The sequence below is a fragment of the Erythrolamprus reginae genome, chromosome 1 (genome assembly GCF_031021105.1).
Source record: "Erythrolamprus reginae isolate rEryReg1 chromosome 1, rEryReg1.hap1, whole genome shotgun sequence".
Taxonomy (NCBI): Eukaryota; Metazoa; Chordata; class Lepidosauria; order Squamata; family Dipsadidae; genus Erythrolamprus; species Erythrolamprus reginae.
Genome location: NC_091950.1, coordinates 332,119,081 through 332,141,515, shown reverse-complemented (window position 1 = coordinate 332,141,515; position 22,435 = coordinate 332,119,081). Strand labels below are relative to the sequence as shown.

Genomic DNA, 22,435 nt, shown 5'->3' with positions numbered 1-22,435 from the left:
AACTAAGGTGTGAGGGGAGGAATGTTATGTCCTGAGAAGTTGGGAAGTTTTCTCTTCAGTCTCTCCAGGAACTCATCAGGTAACATCTGATTGGCCCCTGATTTAAAGGGCACCCTATTTAAATCCCTGCCTATAGCAGAGCTTTGCTGATGTTTACTAGCTATGACCAATAAAGAGCTGAAGCCACTAAACCGCCTCCTGCCTCTTCAGTAGAGAAACCTAACAGCCTTATTTTAGAGACAGAATGGGAGATTGCCTGCCATGTTGCTGAAATAGCCCAGGAGTAGTGATGGGCGAACCTAACCCGCACAATTCGGGTCCATACCAAATTTTGCAGTTTTCGGTATGCCGAACGCGAACCCGAATTTTTTTCAAACTTTGGGCAAAGTTCGGGGTTGTGTTCAGCGTTTGGAGCTTTGACGTCACCGGCAGGTTGCTAAGGATGCCAAGGTGAACACTTCCTGGATTCCATGGAATCCAGGAAGTGATCACCTTGGCATCCTTAGCAACCTGCTGGTGATGTCAAAGCTCCGCCCCTGGAATCTCTTCATGGGAGGGATTTCCCATTCAGGTTCGAGTTCGGGTTCAGTTCGGGTTCGACCAAATTTTGCGTAAAGTTCGTCCGAACTTGCCGAACCCAAACACTGTTGGGTTCGCCCATCACTACCCAGGAGGAGGATTTAGGCACAACTGCTTGAGAAGCATGAAATGACAAAATAAAAAAGTGATTTAAGTTTTGAAAGTAATGTAATAGACATGGGGTGAGCAAAGGGCCCTTCTTCCTTCAAAGGAAGAAAGAGAAGGCTTAATTCAGATTAAAGTCAGTCAAAAATACTCCACATATCTTTAAAGAGTTTTGTTTGTACATTTAGGAATAATAAATAATCAGATAGTTGAGGGAATGGGATCATGTTATTGGAATGATTAGACGTTTAGATAAATTGAAGTTGAAGTTGGGAAAATAGAAGAGTCTTTTTATCACAAATCCTTTGGGCATCTTTTTTTTAAAGGCTAATGTTAGCACCAGTCTCTCTTTCTATTAGTGAGAACTGTTAGAAGGGTCAAGTGAAACAGAAGAAAGGAAGTTGCCATGCTTGCAGTTACGTTTGAATTTTGTAGCTGCAAACGTCGCCTTCGTATAGGTGAATGATTAACAGCTTTAAGTAGAAAGGAACAAAACAATTAAAACTTTATTTTTGGAAATTTAAGATCAAATGAAGCATAGGTAGTTCTTGAGTAATTCTTACAACTATTTACTTAGTCACTGTGTGCACTGAAAAAGTGAATTGTAACCATTTTTCACACTTATGACAACTATGACATCCCCATGGTCATGTGATCAAAATTTGAATACTTGGCTACTTGGAATGTATTCATAATGCAGGGGTGAGCTACTGACCAGACGGGGGGACACAGTGGGATAGCAAAAATGGAGCTCCACCCCAGAGCACCCAATTTGCACTGAAAGATGTTGAAAGAAAATGCAGGGTGTCCTGCATAAGCCACACCCACAGTGTGGTAGTAAACATTTTGGTAGCCCTTCACTGTCATAATGGTTGCCGTGTCTTGGATCCTGTGATCACCTTTTAATTTCTGACAAATGAAATCATTGGGGAAGCCAGATTCATTCAACAATTTCATTTGATCTGCCTTGCTTAGCAATAGCAATTTTGGGCTCCATTAAAAGATTCAACCTAGAACAGTGATGGCAAACCTATGGCACAGGTGCCACAGGTGGTACGCGCAGCCATATTTTCTGGCATGCAAGCCATTGCCGTAGCTTAGTTCCAGCATGAATATGTACGTGGTCAGCTGATTTTCAGCTCACACAGAGGCCCTGGGAGGGCATTTTCAGCCTCCAGAGGGCCATTAGGGGGCATTTTTGTCCTCTCCAGGTTCCAGAGAAGCCTCTTGAGCTTGGTGAGAGTGAAAAAAGGGCCTACTGTGCCCACCAGAAGCTGGGAAGTGGGCCGTTTCTGGCCTCCAGAGGGCCTCCAGGAGGTGGGGCACTCACGCTTTCGCAATAGCACACATGCATGTGCTTTCGGCACCAGAGGGAAAAAAGGTTCGCCATCACTGACCTAGAAATAAGGGGAAATTGTCTGACAGTGAGAACAATCAACCAATTGCCTTCAGAAGTTGTCGCAGCTTCATCACTGGAAGCTTTCAAGAAGAGAATGGATTGCCATTTGTCAGAAATGTCATAGGATCTCCTGCAATTCTGTTAATCTGTTAATTCATATTTGTTTTCCTTCTTCAACAGTCAGCTTTCCACAGAAAAATTAAACTTACATTTGACGTATTTAGGTTTAGTAAACTTTATTTGTGTGTTTAGACCAAACCTTTGTACAATAGTTTCCGGTTATTAGCAATCATTCAGATTGGTAACAGGCAATCAATTAATGTTCTGTTAGGATTCATGATTAAGATTTCAATGACAAATACATAATTACATTTCAAATTGATTTCAGGATTTAGGAAGATGTATGTAAATCTGTGTATTTGTTTGTGTGTGAATATATATATATGCTTAAAGAATTGGTGCGATTGAGAGTTTGTTGATTTCTATCCAATAAAAAGTCATATTTTAGATTTATTTCTAACAACTAGTCAGTTGTATACTTGTAAAATACTTTGTCATAAAAATGAATAGAAATGACTATCTTAACAGCAGGATTGATTAAATGCAGTTTAGTCATTTATAGCTTAGAACTTTATAGAAAGTTTGACAGAAAACTCTTGAAATAATTTATATTCCCCTTTCATACAAAGATTATATGAAACTCAACACAAGTAAATAGAATGCTTTGTTTCTGAGAATGGAATCATTTAAGAATGGATAGCTGTTAGCTTTTTTCCTTGATCTTCATGCCTTGCAATAACGATTGTAGTTTATTAATCTTCCCACTTTGGTTCCTTCTAAGCGCTCTTTAAATACGGTGTCCATCTCCTTGTTGTTTGCTTCACTAAAAAGTGTTTTCCAGTCACTTACTCCACCTGAAAACAAACAATTATTTACCTTTTCTTTATATGAAAATCACACATCTTGTAATGTCAGTAAGTGTTTGCCTAAAGCCTGCAATACTACTGAATATTAAGAGAAATAAATAATAATTGGATGTTGTATAAATGCTCTTTTCAAATGCTCCATATCTGCCTTTCTGAGTATATTTCCATCCATCCATCCATCCATCCATCCATCCATCCATCCATCCATGCATTTTATATGTAGCTACACAACTCAGAGTGCATAGTCCATAAAAAATATATACTGTCAATTTATAAACAGAGGGAAACGGCTGCTGTGTGTATTTATTTAGTGGATGTTTTATTGTTTTAATGTTTTTAAGTTCTTTTACATATAGTTTTAAAAATGGTTAAGTCACCAATTAATCTTTAACTACTTCAGTTGAGAAATTATAGAAACTGAATGAATGAATGAATGAATGAATGAATGAATGAATGAATGAATATGTCTCTCTATATAAACATCAGTGAACTAGCAGGCGCAGCAGATTAATATAGACACTACAAATTTGATTTTAAAAGTTTTTTAAAAAAAATCTTTGGCACTTTCCAAAGTGTATATAAAATATTTATATACAGTAATCAGTAGTGGGTTTCACTTATCTTTGCTACCGGTTCGGAATTGTGATCGCATGCGTATTTGGTTCACTCACGTGCGGTGCTTCTGCGCATGTGCAGAATTTCCTGCACATGTGCAGATCATCTATGATGATGTCCGAGTGGATGGGCGGATCATCCCGCCACTGCTGCTACAGGTTCGCCGAACTGGGGTGAACTGGTAGCAACCCACCACTGACACTAATTCTCCAGTGTAAGTCAGAGATGCAGTAAGTATTGGACAATTATTACTTCTGTCTCCCTCTTTAAAAAAGGAACGATCATGGACATAGCATTCTTGAGCCTGAGAGTTTATTCATTATCAAATCATTACAGACAGATTAAACTCTAGCATGGCTAACCAGATATGCAATTCTCTCAATTTGTGTCCATTTCCATTTAAAAATAAGTATTTTTAAATGTATTTCTTTTTTCTATATTCTAAACATAGCACAATTCTCCTTTAAGTTAATAGATTTGATCTAGGATGGCTGCTGAATTCTTGATTCTTTTTTTAATGCAAATTAGTTAGAATTTCATTCCATTTTCCCAATCTATGGAATAGGGGTGAATAAGTAACTCACATTAAAATAGGATGTCATATTTACCAATAACCTCAATGATGGAACGAGTGCAACATTATGGATTTTCAAAATTTACCTTTCCGGAAAAGAACTTCCCCAAATTCTCCATGGGTTGTTTTAGATTTTTCTTTCATCGTCTTGAATGTGCTCCTTTCTGCAACTTCCTGAAAGTCTTCCTCATTTAAGTTCAGTTCAAGAAATGTGGAAATCTTTTTGGCTCCTAAAGCTGGGTTCTGAAAAAGAGATCAATTTGTACTGCAGGTGAAAAAACCCCCACATTTATGTCTCATTTCTAAGAAAGATATCTGACCAACTTTGGGAAGGGGATAATGCAATGTATCTTCATCACTTTCATGTCTAAGATTCTGTATGGTTTTCTTATTCTAAATGCTATGAGTACATTCTACATCTACACCATGCCTCCATGGTTTCAATTTCAATTAGAAAGTTCTATAAATAAATATATGTATAAATACATACAGAGAGAGAGGGGGGGGGAGGGAGAGGTAAAATAAGTATTTTGGGAAAAAGAATCAATAAACAAACACAGAGTTTCCTTAACTGAAAATTAGATGTCCTGATTGCTGGAGGATCATGGGTCTTTCTCAATTATGAATTCTTACAGGAAACCTTGAGGTCATTGGTCATCTTCTATTTTTTTTCTTGATCATTTTGGTAATAAGAGTAGGAGGCCAGTAAAAGAGCTTCAGTTAGTTAGACTTTTTAACTGTTTCTGTAGGAGTGATTAGAATTCTGATCGGATTTGTTCCTGTCAGTATTGCGTACTGCACTGGTTGGGTTTTGAATATATGAACTAACCAGCTGGATGAAACAGTATAATATTTATTTGTTTGTTTGTTTGTTTGTTTGACTTATATGCCGCTTCTCTCTGTGGACTCGGGGCCAATGTTCCCTCTAATTTTTTTTCGGTGTGGGCGGAAAAGTATAGTGTCTGAGCGACAGTCCCTTTGGGACTGGGCGGCATAGAATTATAAATAAAATAAATAAATAAATAAATAAATAAATAAATAAATAAATAAATAAATGAATGAATGAATGAATGAATGAATAAACAAACAAACAAACAAACAAACAAACAAATAAATAAGGAAAAAAGGAAAAAAATCCCTTCTTTTTTATTAAAAGAACCTAGTACCGTATTTTTCGCTCTATAAGACGCACCTGCTGATAAGACGCACCTAGATTTTAGAGGAGGAAAATAGAAAAAAAATATTTTGAGCCAAAAAGGAGAGAGGAAGAGAGGAAGGAGTGAAAGAAGGGAGTGGGGGAGGAAAGAAGGGAGGAAGGAAAAGGAAAGCAAGAAATGGATGGAGGAAAGGAAGGAAGGAAGGAAAGAAAGAAAGGGGGAAGGGACAGGAACAGAGGAAGGAAGCAAGGAAACTTATGAAAGGGGAGAGTAAGAGAGGAAGGACTGAAGGGAGGGAGGGAGGGAAGAAGGTAGGAAGGAGAAAGAAAAGAAGAAATAGAGGAAGGGAAGGTAAAAGAGAGAAAGAAAAAGAGCAAGAAAGAAAGCAAGAAAGAGAGAAAGAAAGAAAATGAAAGAGAAATAAAAATAGAGAGGGGGAATGAAAGAAATGGAAGGAGGGAAGGAAGGAGAGAAAGCAAGAGAAAGAAAGAAAGCAAGAGAAAGAAAAAAGAATGAAAGAGCAAGAGAGCAAGAGAGAAAAAGAAAGAAAGAGAGAAAGAAAGAAAGAAAGAAAGAAAGAAAGAAAGGCAACTTCAAAGAAAGGCTCACTGAGCATCTCTCACTCTCTCTCTCTCTTTCTATCCCTCTTTCTTTCTTTCTCTTCCTTTCTCTCTCTCCTCTTCCTTTATCTCCTCTCTCTCCCTCCCTCTCTCTTTCTCTCCCCCCTCTCTCCCCCTTTCCCTCTCTCTTTCTCTCTCTCCCTCTCTTGCTATCTCTCCCCCCTCTCCCTCTCTCTTTCTCTCCCACCTCTCCCCCCTTTCCCTCTCTCTTTCAGGAGAGGCGGGGCCGGCGAAGGTGATATTCAATGTCGGGGGCGCTCGGGCGGTTGCGCGCGCTCCCTATCTCCCTGCTAGCCCACTCGGAATATTCAAAATAAGAAAAACTTAAGGCTTTTCTTATTTTGAATATTCCGAGTGGGCTAGCAGGGAGATAGGGAGCGCACGCAACCGCCCGCGCGCCCCCAACATTGAAGACCTCCGCTGAGAAAAACCTTTGCCGGCAAATGCGGCGGGCGGCGGAGGGAGAGCAAGGAGCCGGTTCTGGCGGGCGCGGGGCTTGGCTGGCTGGCTGGCGGGGGGAGCGCCGCTGGTGGTGCGGAGGGAGACCCTCCTCCGGGAGGGAGGGGGCCAGGCAGCAGCTAGCCAGCCAGCCGGCGGGATGGCGCTTCCGAGTTCGCAGCCTCCCCCCCCTCCCTGCCTGCATCTTCGCTCCATAAGACAGGGCTGATTTTTCTTCCTACTTTGGGAGGAAAAAAACTGCGTCTTATGGAGCGAAAAATACGGTAATTAAAAAAACCCAGAATCCATTACTATTAAAAGTAAAACTACCAGCAAAACTATTAATAAAAACAGGTGAGGACTCAGGTTTTTTTCTGTTATTATTTAAGTGCTTTTACCATATGCTTTAAATCAAGAGTCACTTTTCTCTCTGTTTCTCTCTCTTTCCTGTCATTTTCTGCCTCAATCATTTTCTCATTTCTCTTTTTTCTCCTTTTTTCTATCATTTCTCTCTCTCTTTCTTCCTCTCACTCTCTTCCTTCCTCTCTCATCTTTCTTTCTTTCTTTCTTTCTCTCTCTTTCTCTATCTTGCTTTCTTCCTCTCTCTCACTCTCTTCCTTCCTCTCTCATTTCTTTCTTTCTCTCTTTCTCTATCTCTCCCCCTCTTGCTCTCTCTCTCTTTTTCTCACTTTCCCTCTCTTGTTTTCTTTCTCTCACTCTTTCTCTCGTTCTCTCTCTCTTGCTATCTCTTTCTCTCCCCCCTCTTTCTCTCTCTCTCTCTTTCTCACTTTCTCTCTATCTTGCTCTGTCGCTCTCACTCTCATTCTCCGGAGGCTGGCGAAAGTGATTTACAATGTGGGGCGCATGGGCCGGTGCGCACTCTCCCCATCTCCCATCTACTTTGAACATTCAAAGTAAGAGCGAAGGGTTTTCTTATTTTGAATGTTCTGGGGGGCTGGCAGGGAGATGGGCAGAGCGCACGCCGGCTGCCCCCCGCCCAACTGCCCCGCCTCTCTTTCTCCTCCAGAGAATGCCTGCCCCTCCTCTCTTGCAGCGGAGGAGAAAGAGGGACGGGCGGGCGGGGGGCAGCCGGCGCGCGCTCTCCCCATCTCCCATCTACTTTGAACATTCAAAGTAAGAGCGAAGGGTTTTCTTATTTTGAATGTTCGGGGGGGATGGCAGGGAGATGGGGAGAGAGCGCGCTGGCTGCCCCCGCCCGCCCGCCCCTCTTTCTCCTCCGCTGCAAGAGAGGCGGGGCAGGCATTCTCCGGAGGAAAAAGAGAGGTGGGGCAGGCGGGTGGGGGGCAGCCGATGCGCGCTCTCCCCATTTCCCTGCCAGCCCCCCAGAACATTCAAAATAAGAAAACCATTCACTCTTACTTTGAATGTTCAAAGTAGATGGGAGATGGGGAGAACGTGCGCCGGCCCCGCGCGCCCCACATTGTAAATCACTTTCGCCAGCCTCCGGAGAATGCCGGCCCTGCCTCTCTTGCAATTGGAGGCGGATCGGGCGGGGGGGGCAGGGCCGAGAGGCCAGGAGCGCGAGGGGGCCGGAGGCACCATGGAGAGGCATGGGCGCCCGCGGCTCCCTTCTACTGCCCGCGCCTCCCCGCCCCCCCCCCCCGGCGGGCTGGCAGGGGGATGGGGAGCACGTGACCGAGAAAAAGGGTGCGCGGGGGGTATTTTGGAGCGCACACGCGCGCACACGCGCAGCTTACAGGGATCAGTGCTCGGGCCGCTTACAACATTTTAGTAAAAATATAATAAATAAAACATTTCTAGCCCAATTAATAAAATAATTAATTTAAAATTTTCTTTAAAACTAAACATTTAAAATCAAAGAAATACATACATACTATCACACCAAATACTGTACTTTCATTGGGCAGAGGCTGGGGTCTAATGCCCCCAAGCCTGGTGACATGAATGTGTTTTCAAATTGTTACGGAAGGCAAGTAGGGTGCAAGCAGTGTGAATTTCTGGGGGGAGTTGATTCCAGAGGGCTGGGGCTCCCACACAGAAAGCTTTTCCCCTGGGCCCCGCCAGCTGGCATTGTCTGGCTGATAGGATCCTGAGGAGATCACCTCTGTGGGACCTAACTGGACGCTGGGATTCATGTGGCAGAAGGCGGGGCACCAGGCGAACCTGGGCAAATGCCCCCCCTCATCACATATGGTGTTCTAAAGTTAGCTGTGGATCGAGGACGATGCCCAAGTTGCGGACCCTCTCTGAGGGGGTCAATACTCCCCCCCCCCCCAGGGTAATGGATGGATAGATGGATGTGTCCTTGGGAGGCAGTAACCACAGACACTCCATCTTGTCTGGATTGAGCTTGAGCCTGTTGACACCCATCCAGACCCTGACAGCCTCCAGACACGGGCACATTACTTCCACTGCTTTACTGAGTGGACATGGGGTGGAAATGTACAGCTGAGTATCATCAGCATACTGGTGGTAACTCACCCCATGCCCTTGGATGAGCTCACCCAGCGGTTTCATGTAGATATTAAACAGCAGGGGAAGAGGATCGACCCCTGAGGAACCCCATAAGGTAGGGACCTAGAAGTCGATCTCTGACCCCCCGCTAACACTGACTGCATCCGACCAACCCCTCCAGTCAGCACAGAAGGATACCATGAAAGCTGCTGAGAGGTCAAAAAGCACCAGGACAGAGGATAAACCCCTGTCCCGGGCCTGCCAGAGATCATCCATCAGCATGACCAAAGCAGTTTCCATGCTGTAGCCGGCTCTGAATCCTGACTTTTGAGGGCTTCTTCCAAGGCCATTGGAGCTGGAGCAACACCCCCTTCTCAACAACCTTCCCCATAAGGGTAAAGTTGGAGACAGGACAATAATTATTAAGTATGGCTGGGTTCAGGAAAGGCTTCTTGAGGAGGGGGTGTACAAGTGCCTCCTTGTAGGGAGCCGGAAAGGACCCCTCCCTCAGAGAAATGCTGGTAATTTCCTGGACCCAGCTCCATTTCACCTCCCTACTGGCCATGACCAGCCAGGAGGGACACAGGTCCAGTAGGCAGGTGGTGGAACTCATAGCTCCAATGGCCTTGTCCACTTCATCAGGTGTCGCCAGGTCAAACTTTCTCCAAACAGGTGGACTAAGATGGGCCCCTGTCACCTTGACTGACTCATTGTCAGCCGACTCTGCATTCCAATTGGAGTCTGGATGTGAGCGATTTTATCTGCAAAAACTGGCTAAATGCCTCAGCACTACCCTGCAAGGGTCCCAGGGCCCGGATTTCACTCGTCACCAGTTATTACTTTAAGGGATAGGCTTTAATAATGTTACTTTAATAGCTAGGCTGCAATTATCCATAAAAGGGAGACAGATTTGTTGCTCTCTGTTCTGTTGCCTTCTATTGCATTGTATTGTATTGTTGGCTGTTGGTGTATGCATGCTGGTTAGTATTGATGCTAAAGTATTGCTGTTTGTGAAACACCCTGTGTGGTAATATACAATATATTATGCTGTGTGCTAATACTGTTATGTGCTAATAAAAGAATATATTGCTGTGTGCTAAATGGTATATGTACTTGCTGTGTGCTAATACTGCTGTGTGCTAATAATATAATATATTGCTGTGTGCTAAATGGTATATGTACTTGCTGTGTGGTAATACTGCTGTGTGCTAATAATATAAGATATTGCTGTGTGCTAATAAGAGAATATAAATCTATGGAACTACAACCTTAAATTAACAATATTTTCACCCTTTAAAGAAAATCTGTATTTTATTTAGTACAGTGTTCCCTCGATTTTCGCGGGTTCGAACTTCGCGAAAAGTCTATACCATGGTTTTTCAAAAATATTAATTAAAAAATACTTTGCGGGTTTTTCCCCTATACCACGGTTTTTCCTGCCCGATGATGTCATATGTCATCGCCAAACTTTCATCTGCCTTTAATAAATATTTTTTTTAATCAACTTTAATAAATAAACATGGTGAGTAATGATCTAAATGGTTGCTAAGGGAATGGGAAATTGCACTTTAGGGGTTTAAAGTGTTAAGGGAAGAAGGCTTGTGATACTGTTCATAGCCAAAAATAGTGTATTTACTTCTGCATCTCTACTTCGCGGAAATCCGACTTTCGCGGGCGGTCTTGGAACGCATCCCCCGCGAAAATCGAGGGAACACTGTATTTTATCTTTGGCATCTTAGTCCAGTAAAATTAGCAAAAATCTACCTAGGGATTTCTCCTAAATGCTGGAAATTTAAAACAGATATAGGAACATATTTCTACATGGGTGGATATATACGGAGGCCAGGATCTACTGGGGAAAAAAAATTGGAAATGGGTTAGTGACATTACACAAACTGACCTGGAATTGAGACCAGAAATATTCTTTTTAGGTATGATTGATTCAAAAATAAACAAAAATAACAGATTATACTTGATTATACATTTGATTATGGCAGTGAGGATTTGTTACGCCCAAGAATGGAAGAAAGACACCACGCCCACCAATGTACACATTAAAAATAAAATAATGGAACTGGCAGAAATGAATAGATTAACTATGCGAATAAAAGAGAAAGAAGATTCGGACTTTTATAAAATATGGGACCAATGGTACAATTGACTGCAAAAACTAAGAAATAAACAGTGAAAGAAAAAAAATAAACAATCAAGAAGGTAAACAAAGAATTAAATCACAACACATTGAGGAGATTTTAAGAAAACGAAGAAAAAAGACATCTTAGTTATGATAGATCTTAGACAGGAAATTATGAACCAAATGGCTGTTTTTCTTTAATGAAAAGTAAGGTATATTAATTTGACCTAGAATGAATTAATTTTTTATTACTAATACAACTTACTAGTATTAATTAATAATATATTACTATTTAAAAAAGGAATTAAACTGAAAAGATGAGGCTACAAAAAGATATATGCTAATGATATAAAAATATGCAAACAATTTAGAAATGTATAAATTACCGGTAAAACAATCTAGTAAAGAGAGAGCAAGGTCATCTCTCTTGTTTTTAATGTGTTTATACTTGTATGTAATATATATAAGTTCTTTTAGTCATATTAATTGGATTTTTTGAGATATATACTGTTTTGCACTTTTGATATGTTATGCGCCGGCCCCAGTCCTTTGAGAGGGGTGGCATACAAATCCAATCAATCAATAAATAAATAAATAAATAAATAAATATTTGTATATAAAATCTTTCTTTTCCAATAAAAATTTAATTTTAAAAAAGAGAATATATTGCTGTGTGCTAAATGGCAAATGTACTTGCTATGTGCTAAACAAAGGTCTATGGATTGTATTATGGTTAGTGTGCAATATTAATGATATTGTATACATTGTGAATTATATTTATATTGGTCTGTGTTCTTGTCTGAACAATCACCACTGCCACACATACTCTGTTTGAAGTTTGGTATTGGAATACTAACAGTTCCAAAAAGGTATAGTGTCAAATTCCTACTTCACTCTGAAGCTTCCATCATTCTTTCTCTAAGACTTCCCATTTATTGCTATTATAAGTATCCATATATATGAACAGTATTAACTGTACCTCTTTTATCTCTTCATATGTTATTGGCAGGACATTTTCTTTATCAACATACTTGTTCCACGTACAAAGATACTCTATATAGGATCCCCAGGGCACTATTGAAATTTTAAAAAGAATAATTAAGATCACATCAGAACAAGATTGATAACAGACATAATATGTATGACTCACTGAAAATTTAAGCTGATCTCTGAATAGCATCTCTATAGAGTCAATTTTTTTCTAATCCTTTTTCCTCAGTTCTAATATCCCTGAATACAGTGGTATCTCTACTTAAGAACGCCTCTACTTAAGAACTTTTCTAGATAATAACTTTTTGCCCCTTCTTAAGAACCATTTTCTACTTAAGAACTCGAGCCCAGAAAAATTTTCCAGGAAATTTGAAAGTGGCATGAATGCCCGGCCAGTTTCCTACCATTCCCCCTTTAATCCTGACCATCTCGGGCTTTTCTGGGCTGCCAGGGGAGCCTTTCAGTGGTGCTTAAGGAAGCTTTGGCAGTCCAGAGCGAACAAAGCATTTTGTTGCCTCCTGGAGCATCTGGGAAAGGCAAAAGGGGGCACTTTGCCTTGGCCGAATCAACTCAGCTTCAGCCAAACCGAGGAGACACCACAGTGAAGGAAAGGCACCGGCTACAAAGCGAGAGAGAGAGAGAAGAGAGGAAACCTTCAGCATGGGAAGGAAGGTAGCAGCAGGAGCAGCTGCCGCCTTTTGGTCAAAGGAACAGGAGGTTCCCCCCTCTCACCCGCCTGGGTTTCTCTCTCTGGTGCAATGTATGGGAGGCAGCCTCGCGCTGGGTGTATGGGAGGCACGTGCTCCTCCTCGCCGCCTCAGAGTCCCTCTTTTTTTTTAAAGCCTTAAATTTTTGGATTTTTTTGATTCCGCTCACCTCACTTTCTTCCTTCGCCAGCGACTGTCCTCCTCCTCTTCTTCCTCTTCCTCCTCCCACCCAAATTCCAAGCTTTTATTTCTTTCCTAATGGGTTTGCATGCATTATTTGCTTTTACATTGATTCCTATGGGAAAAAATGCTTCTACTTGCAAACTTTTCTACCTAACCCTGCTGTTCAGTTCGAGAAAACTCCCCAATCTTATGTTCCCGGGTCTATTTGACCTGGACTGCAAATTGATCATTTTAGGTACTTATATTTGGTCTTTTTGAAAGCTTTTTTCACCTGGAAACAAGTTTGAACATTTCTGCACACAATGGAATGAAAATTGAACTGAATAAATTAATCCTTATTGGTTTATTTTGCACATAAATGTGCCTCCCCCCGTGTTTGTGGATTTTTTTTAGGTTTATTTATAATTTTGCCTGCAAAATGCATTCTATTTTACTAAAGTTGGTGTGGGATTGGTAGCTTGAACATTTCTGAACATAATGATATGAAAATTGAACTGGAAGAATTGATGCATATTCATTTATTTTGCAAATAAAAGTCTCTCCCAACCTATTTCAATTGATATAAAAATTATGCTGTTAATTTCAAACTTACATACTTGGTTTTAGTAAAATGGATTTCTTTCATAAAATTAGTTGTCTGGCTACAATATACTTGCTTTTCAAAAGGATATTCCAAATATTTCTAGCCAAATATATATAAAAAGTGAAAATAATGGCACACAGCAAGGCCGGGGGGTGGGTGGCCTTTTTGTGGCAAAAATAAACCAATAAGAATCATTTTTTTCAGTTCATTTCTATTTTTCTTATGTTCAGGATTGTTCAATTTAGTATATCAAACCTTTTGGGGGGAAATTCCTTAGAGATTTGTAGCCTTAAAAAATATAAATTGACACAAAATTCAGAAAGAATGGGGGGAGGGGCTTTTTGATAAAAATAAAAATATAAGTCTCAATTTTTCCAGTTCAATTTTCATATCATTACGTTCATAAATGTTCAAACTAGTTTCCCAGTGGAAAAAGTTTTCAAAAAGACCAAATTCAAGTACAGTGATCCCTCGATTATCGCGAGGGTTCCGTTCCAAGACCCCTCGCGATAATCGATTTTTCGCGATATAGTGGTGCGAAAGTAAAAACACCATCTGCGCATGCGCGCCCTTTTTCCATGGCCGCGCATGCGCAGATGGTGGAGTTTGCATGGGCGGCGGGGAAGACCCAGGGAAGGTTCCTTCGGCCGCCCAGCAGCTGATCTGCTCGGCAGCGCCGCAGAAGCGAGGAGCTGAAGATCGGGGTTTCCCCACCGCCCACGCAAAGGGGAAACCCCGATCTTCGGCTCCTCGCTGCTGCCGCGCTGCCAAGCAGATCAGCTGCTGGGCGGCCGAAGGAACCTTCCCTGGGTCTTCCCCGCCACCCACGCAAAGGGGAAACCCCGATCTTTGGCTCCTTGCTGCTGCTCGCCCGCCGCTCGCCCGCCCGCCCGCCGCCCGCCGCTCGAGAGCAAGAGGGGGAGAGATAGAGAAAGAGAGAGAAGGAAAGAAAGAGATGAGAGAGGGAGGAAGAGAGTGTGAGAGAGGAAGAAGCAAGATAGAGAAAGAGAGAGAGAAAGAAAGATGAGAAAGGAAGAGAGTGACATCATCGGGTGGGAAAATATTTTTAATTAATATTTTTTGAAAAATCGCGATATAGCGTTTCGCGAAGATCGAGATTGCGAAAATCGAGGGATCACTGTACCTAAAAAAAATCATTTTGGTCCGGGTCTATAGGACCCAAAACAGCGTCAACGTGATTTTTTTTTGCCCAGAAAAAAATTAGCCCCCACCCCCACAAATATTTTTATGATGATCAGCATTGTTAAATTGAGTAAATGAATGCCTAAGATTTTAAAGAATATTTCGGATTTGGAGCATAAAAAAATAAAAAGTGAAAATGGTTGCAAGTCGCCAAGGGTGGGGGGAGGGCTTATTTCTGATTTTAAAAAAACAATAAGAATCATTTCTTTCAGTTCATTTATATTTTTCTTATATTCAGAAATGTTCAAACTACCAATCCCACACCAACCTTAGTAAAATTGAACACATTTTGCAAACTAAACTATCTATAAATTGAAAAAAATTCAGAAAAACGGGGGGGGGTCTGCCTTTTATAACCAAATTAAAGCAATATGCATAATTTTTTTCAGTTCAATTTTCATATCATTGTGTGCAGCAATGTTCAGACTACTTTCCAAGTGAAAAAAGTTTTCAAATTGACCAAACATAAGCACTTCAAATGAAGAGTTTTCGGTCCGGGTCAGGGTGATCCGGGAACATAACAAGTGTGACTTTTCTTTTTTCAGCAAGAAAGAAACCCCCCACCCCCCCAAAAAAAATCTCATAGAGAGAACCCCTGAAATGATGAAAAGTCATGAAATTTCAAGTTTCAGATATGCAGGGAAAATTTTTTACAGGGACTCAAACTTGGCTTCGGGTCACATATGACCCGAAAAGAACAGCAGGGTTGGTCACAGAATGGATTAAGTTCTTAAGTAGAGGTGCCACTGTATTCCTACTATCTAGGACAAATACTTTATTCTTTTTAATTATGTCTGATACGTTGTGTGTTATTTAGTAATCAATTTATATATATAAATCACATAAAAATTAACATGATTGCAAGTGATCCTACTACATTTAGGAAACTAAGAAATTATAGTTTGGCATAGATGCCAATGTGTTGTAGTTCTTACTTAGCTCTGACATGGTTTATCTGACCATAATTACAAGCAATATAAATCAACTGGAAAATTGATAAGATTATTATTATTCCATCTAAATAATATATTTTCACTTTTATCCTTATATATTTTACTTCATGTTTATTTTCTTCCTCTGTATTTGTGTATTGGATAAATAAACAAACAAACAAACAAATAAATAAACGAACAAACGAACGAACAAACAAACAAACAAACAAACAAATAAATAGTAGATATAGTAGTAGATCAAGATATAGTAGATTTCTTTTTGCTAAATATTGGTAACTGGATTTAAGTCAAAATAATAAATATGTATCTTTTTTTCCCATTTAGCTTATATGTAACATATATGTATGTTACATATACACATATGTAACATATGTGACTTTACATGAAATTACATTAACTGCCAGAGGTTAGAATGAAATACCTTGAAAAACTGAATTACAATTTTGGAAATAGCGGTAACAATTGCACTTAGACATTTATATTGCTTCACAATGCTTTACAATACACTCTAAGCGGTTTATAGAGTCAGCATATTTCCCCCAACAATCTGACTCCTCATTTTACCAATCTCAGAATGATGGCTGGGTTGAGTCAACATTGAGCTGGTCATAATCAAACTGCTGGAAGTGAGCAGGGAGTTAGTCTGCAATACTGTATTCTAATCACTGCATCACCATGGCTCATCTACTTCTGCGGGCCACTCAAATGCGAAAAGGACAGCATACAGAATGAATGAACAAGTGAGTGAGTGAATGAATGAATAAACATATTTTTTGCTATTCTATTGATTTATTAGTTAGATTTATATTCTGCTTTTTGTGCAGAGGACTGCACACCTTCTTATTTTTCTCCTAATTCCCCCCCCCCCGGGAAGTAGACTGGACTGAGGCAATGAGAAATATTTTGCTTCTCTTTTGAAATATTTTTTCTTCTTATATATAACTGTCTGGTTTGGTTCTGCAACCCAACAAGACAGACACAGACTTCAGAGGATAATCAGTACTTCAGGGGAAAAAAAAAACAATTACTGCCAACCTGCCTTCCATTGAGGACCTGTATACAGCACGAGTCAAAAAGAGGACCGTGAAAAAATTTACTGACCCCTCACATCCTGGACATAAATTGATTCAAAATGATGCCTATAGAGCTATAAACTAGACAACTAGACACTAGAACAATTTCTTCCAAACACCATCACTCTGCTAAACAAATAATTCCCTCACTACTGTCAAATTATTTACTAAGGCTGCATTACTACCGTAGTAGTCTTCTCATTGTTCCTATCCCCCATAGAAACATAGAAACATAGAAGTCTGACGGCAGAAAAAGACCTCATGGTCCATCTAGTCTGCCCTTATACTATTTTCTGTATTTTATCTTAGGATGGATATATGTTTATCCCAGGCATGTTTAAATTCAGTTACTGTGGATTTATCTACCACATCTGCTGGAAGTTTGTTCCAAGGATCTACTACTCTTTCAGTAAAATAATATTTTCTCATGTTGCTTTTGATCTTTCCCCCAACTAACCTCAGATTGTGTCCCCTTGTTCTTGTGTTCACTTTCCTATTAAAAACACTTCCCTCCTGGACCTTATTTAACCCTTTAATATATTTAAATGTTTCGATCATGTCCCCCCTTTTCCTTCTGTCCTCCAGACTATACAGATTGAGTTCATTAAGTCTTTCCTGATACGTTTTATGCTTAAGACCTTCCACCATTCTTGTAGCCCGTCTTTGGACCCGTTCAATTTTGTCAATATCTTTTTGTAGGTGAGGTCTCCAGAACTGAACACAGTATTCCAAATGTGGTCTCACCAGCATTCTATATAGTGGGATCATAATCTCCCTCTTCCTGCTTGTTATACCTCTAGCTATGCAGCCAAGCATCCTACTTGCTTTCCCTACCGCCTGACTGCACTGTTCACCCATTTTGAGACTGTCAGAAATCACTACCCCTAAATCCTTTTCTTTTGAAGTATTTGCCAACACTGAACTGCCAATACAATACTCAGATTGAGGATTCCTTTTCCCCAAGTGCATTATTTTACATTTGGAAACATTAAACTGCAGTTTCCATTGCTTAGACCATTTATCTAGTAAAGCTAAATCATTTACCATATTACAGACGCCTCCAGGAATATCAACCCTATTGCACACTTTAGAGTCATTGGCAAATAGGCAAACCTTCCCTACCAAACCTTGCCCTATGTCACTCACAAATATATTAAAAAGAATAGGACCCAGAACAGACCCTTGTGGCACACCGCTTGTAACCTGACTCTGCTCAGAATACTCGCCATTAACAATAACTCTCTGATGTCTATGCTTCAGCCAGCTGCAAATCCATTGAACTATCCAGGGATTAAGTCCAATCTTCACTAATTTATCTATCAGCTCTTTATGTGGAACCGTATCAAAGGCTTTGCTGAAGTCCAGGTAGGCAATATCCACGGCACCACCTTCATCCAACACCTTTGTGACATAGTCAAAGAAATCAATGAGATTAGTCTGACATGATTTGCCTTCAGTAAAGCCATGCTGATTTGGGTCTAATAAGTTATTGTTTTTTAGGTGCTGATTTATTCTCTTTTTGAGTAGAGTCTCCATCATTTTAACTACAACCATCTCCTCCCATTTATGACTGTATGGCTGCAACTTGTTGCTTACAATTTATATTAATATTGATTGTTTTCTGATTTGATTATTTGTAGAGGAGCCTTGGTGGTGCAGAGGTTAGAGTGCAGTATTGCAAGCTACTTCTGCTCATCACCAGCTGCCAGCAGTTTGGCAGATTGAATCTCAGTAGGCTCAAAGTTGACTCACCTTTCCATCCTTCCAAGGTCAGTAAAATAAGGACCTAGATTATTGGGGGCAATACTCTCTGTAAACCGCTTAGAGTGGGATGTAAAGCACCGTGAAGTGGTATATAAGTCTAAATGCTACGCTATATGCTATCCTATTACAATTATTAACTGTTGTACCTCATGGTTCTTTTCTTTTGTGTACACTGAGAGCATATGCACCAATGATAAATTCCTTATCAATCATACTTGGTTTATATAGAGTTTTTGTTCTAAAAGGAATCTCTTCATATGATTAACTATGATTTATTGAAATAAGCTGAGAGCCTGAACTCGAATTTGAAGTGTGTCTACTTGAGCAAAGCATACAATAATCAAGAAAAAATAATGATAAAACAGACAGGTACTATGTTCGTCATATCTACAGACATTAAACAATTGGAATAAATAGAAATCTACTTTTTCCTATCATTAAAGCTCGGAAGAACTCTTCGAATGTATCATAGGGAGGATAAGGACTGAAGTTGTTTGAAAAATGGAAAAAAGATGCAGCAACATCTTTTGGATTTCGAATCAGCATCAGTACCTAAAAGCCAAAAAACATTAGAATATCAATGAGAAAGCATAGATTATATCTCCAAAATCCACCAGATTCTCTGAAAATTATCCTAAGCTACTTCTTATCACTGAAATTTTATATACACTTGGCTGTGTGAATGCCTGAATCACATTCAGTTCTTGGTATCTTACTGTATATGAGTGCAAAGATGTTAGGGAACAAAATGGCCTAGAGCAGTGATGGCAAACCTATGGTAGAGGTACCACAGGTAGCACGGGGAACCATATCTGCTGGCACGCGAGCCGTTGCCCTAGCTCAGCTCCAAGTACATGTGTGTGCCATCCAGCTGATTTTTGGCTCACACAGACGTTCTGGGAGGACATTTTTGGCATCCAGAGAGCCTCCGGGGGTGATGGGGGAGAACATTTTTACACTCCCCTGGCTCCAGGAAAGCCTTTGGAGCATAGGGAAGGTGAAACATGAGCCTACTGGACCCACCAAAAGTTGGAAACAGGACATTTCCAGCCTCCAGAGGGCCTCCGGGAGGGTGGGGAAAGCTGTTTTCACCCTCTCCGGGCATGAAATTATGAATGTGAGCACTCACACATGCGCAATAACATGCACCCATGCTCTTTCAGCACCCAAGGAAAAAAAGGGTTGCCATCACTGACCTAGTGGGACAATATATTGCTAGATTAAGTGGGTGGGTAGGTGGATGGCAAGATTGGAAGTTTTTTAAAAGTAGCTTGACCTTGCCTTCTTAGGCTGAGAGGGAGTGACTGGTCCAAAGTGTCCCAGCTGGCTTTCTATCTCATTTAGCCCGATGCCTTAACCACTACACCAAACTGACTATCTAGATTAGTATGGAATATCCATTTTAAAACTATTTACAGTTACTTCCTCAAATGATACCTCTGAAGTATCAATATCAATATGAGCCACGGTGGTACACTGATTAGAATGCAGCACTGCAGGCTACTTCAGCTAACTGCTAGCTGTAGTTCAGCAGTTCAAATCTCGCCACTAGCTCAAGGTTGACTCAGCCTTCCATCCTTCCAAAGTGGGTAAAATGAGAACCCAGATTGTTGAGGGCAATATGATGATTCTGTAAACCACTTAGAGAGGGTTGTAAAAACACTATGAAGTGGGATATAAATCTAAATGCTATTGCTATTGCTATTGTTACAGGTTTAGGGCATTAAATAAACAACTTACTTTAGCTTTGTTCTTGAAAATAGATGGTGGGAATCTATCAGGACGGAGATGAGTAAACATCACTCTTCTGGAAGGATAAGTATCCATCCTCTTCAATAAATAATAAATCAAATAAATAAATAATTAAATAAATAATCAATAATCCCAAAATTCCCCAGCCAGCATGAGAAACACCAGATTAGTCAATTCAGGTTTGAATAAGTCTTGGATACTCTTTGAATTAAAGTTTTCAAAGTCACAAAAATTATGTTAGAATTTCTCTCTTCTGTCCTCAACCCCACAATCATAAAATAAGAATTTGCTCTGAAATACGTTTATTGAATTCAAAAATCACCCCGGTTTTGCAGGGGGGAGGGGGAAATCTTGGTAAATATAATCCAAAACATGGACTAGACTAGACTAATAACTACACATTTCAAATATGCAAATCTCAGTTTTTCTCATTGAATTTTAGCACCAAGAGCAACACACTTACTAATCCCTAGATTGGTTAATTATTATTATTATTATTATTTATTAGATTTGTATGCCGCCCCTCTCCATAGACTCGGGGTGGCTCACAACAGTGATAAAAACAATACATGGTAATAAATCTAATAATTAAAATCTAAAATAACAGTTTTACATTAAAAAGTCTAAAAAAAAACAAAAAACCAATAGTTAAAATACATACACACAGTCATATCATGCATAAAATTACATAGGCAAGGAGGGGATGTCTCAGTTCCCCCAAGCCTGACGACAGAGGTGGGTTTTAAGGAGTTTGCGAAAGGCAAGGAGGGTGGGGGCAGTCCTAATCTTTGGGGGGAGTTGATTCCAGAGGGTCGGAGCTGCCACATAGAAGGCTCTTCCCCTGGGTCCCACCAGACAACATTGTTTAGGCGACAGGACTCAGAGTAGACAAACTCTGTGGCACCTAACCGGCTGCTGGGATTCGTGTGGCAGAAGTACATATATCAACCAAGGCCACTTTGTACCTTTTCAAAGACTGAATCATCCAGAATCAACCTAGCTGTCTCTGAGCAAACATAGTCTGACTGACTCATGTTATTCTGGGGACACCCTGCAAAAATGCTCAATATTTTGCCTCTATTGCTGTTTTAAGAGACCAGTCTGATGAAAATTCACCACTATTGGGTAGGGTATGTCTGTCAGTCTGCATAATTAATACTAATTTAATTTAGTTTAGTTTAATTTAATTGATTTCTATGCTGCCCAACCCCATGAGACTCAGGGCGGCTTACAACAGTAAATCATACAATACAATGATAAAAAAGTCAAATATTAAATACTAAAAAAACAGTAAAACCTCATTATAAAACCCAACAAACTGTCATACCGAGTCAATCACAATTCGGCCCTGACAAGATGTTAGCATTCATGGCCCCCAGGCCTGCCAGCAAAGCCAGGTCTTCACAGCCTTTTGGAAGGCGAGTATGGTGGGAGCAGTTTGGGCATCGGGAGGCATAGTTCCCTCTAAGCTGAGCAGTGAGCAATCGCTCACTTAAAAATCATCATCAACTCAGAGTTTTCCAAACCTGCCCAGAAGCCGAGAGGGAAAGAGTGAGAGGGAAGGAGAGAGAGAGGAAGAGAGGAAGAGAGAGAAACAGATAGAAAAAAGAGAGGAAGGAAAAGAGAAAGAAAAAGAATGGGAGTAAGGAAGAGAGAAAGAAAATCAAAATCTAGTTTGAAACTAGCTCAACTATTTAAGTGGCATTTTGATATTGATAGAGTTGCCCTATTATGAGCTCACTGTTATAGACACACAGTACAGTGGTACCTCGAGATACGAGTTTAATTCGTTCCGGACCTGGGCTCTTAAGTCGAGCAGCTCTTATCTCGAACGACTTTTCCCCATAGGAATTAATGTAAATAATTTTAATTGGTTCCAGCCCTCAAAAAACTCACAAAGTTAGTCTAAATTATGCAGAAAGACATGTTTTTAATGAAGAAATGTACATGTACATATAAATGAATAATGAAGTTTCTTTCACTTAACTTGTAAACTTTCTTAAACTTTTAAATTTACATATGTTCAACTTCTCTGCCACCCAATCCTGTAGGACAGAGGTCCCCAACCCTTTTTGCACCAGGGACCGGCTTTAAGCGATCAAGAGAGGAATGGGTGAATGAATGGACGGAGGGTGGGAAGGAAGGAAGGAAAGAGGGAAGGGACAGGAACAGAGGAAGGAAGCAAGGAAACTTATGAAAGGGGAGAGTAAGAGAGGAATGAGTGAAGGGAGGGAGGGAGGGAAG

At 40.4% G+C, this 22,435-nt stretch overlaps 1 protein-coding gene across 3 annotated transcripts in view; it reads right to left on the bottom strand.

Moving 5' to 3' along the window:
• Positions 1-2,302: 2,302 nt before the first annotated feature.
• The window catches only part of LOC139157273 (sulfotransferase 6B1-like), a 32,008-nt gene continuing 11,875 nt past the window's right edge, over positions 2,303-22,435 (bottom strand). For all 3 annotated transcript variants that reach the window (XM_070733887.1, XM_070733888.1, XM_070733886.1), the window contains 5 exons: positions 20,180-20,269; positions 18,865-18,991; positions 11,963-12,057; positions 4,285-4,441; positions 2,303-2,997 (listed from right to left, as the gene is read on the bottom strand). In XM_070733887.1, the coding sequence (XP_070589988.1) occupies positions 2,867-2,997; positions 4,285-4,441; positions 11,963-12,057; positions 18,865-18,991; positions 20,180-20,269 (600 nt within the window). In that variant the 3' untranslated portion in view covers positions 2,303-2,866. The remainder of the gene's footprint in view (positions 2,998-4,284; positions 4,442-11,962; positions 12,058-18,864; positions 18,992-20,179; positions 20,270-22,435) is intronic.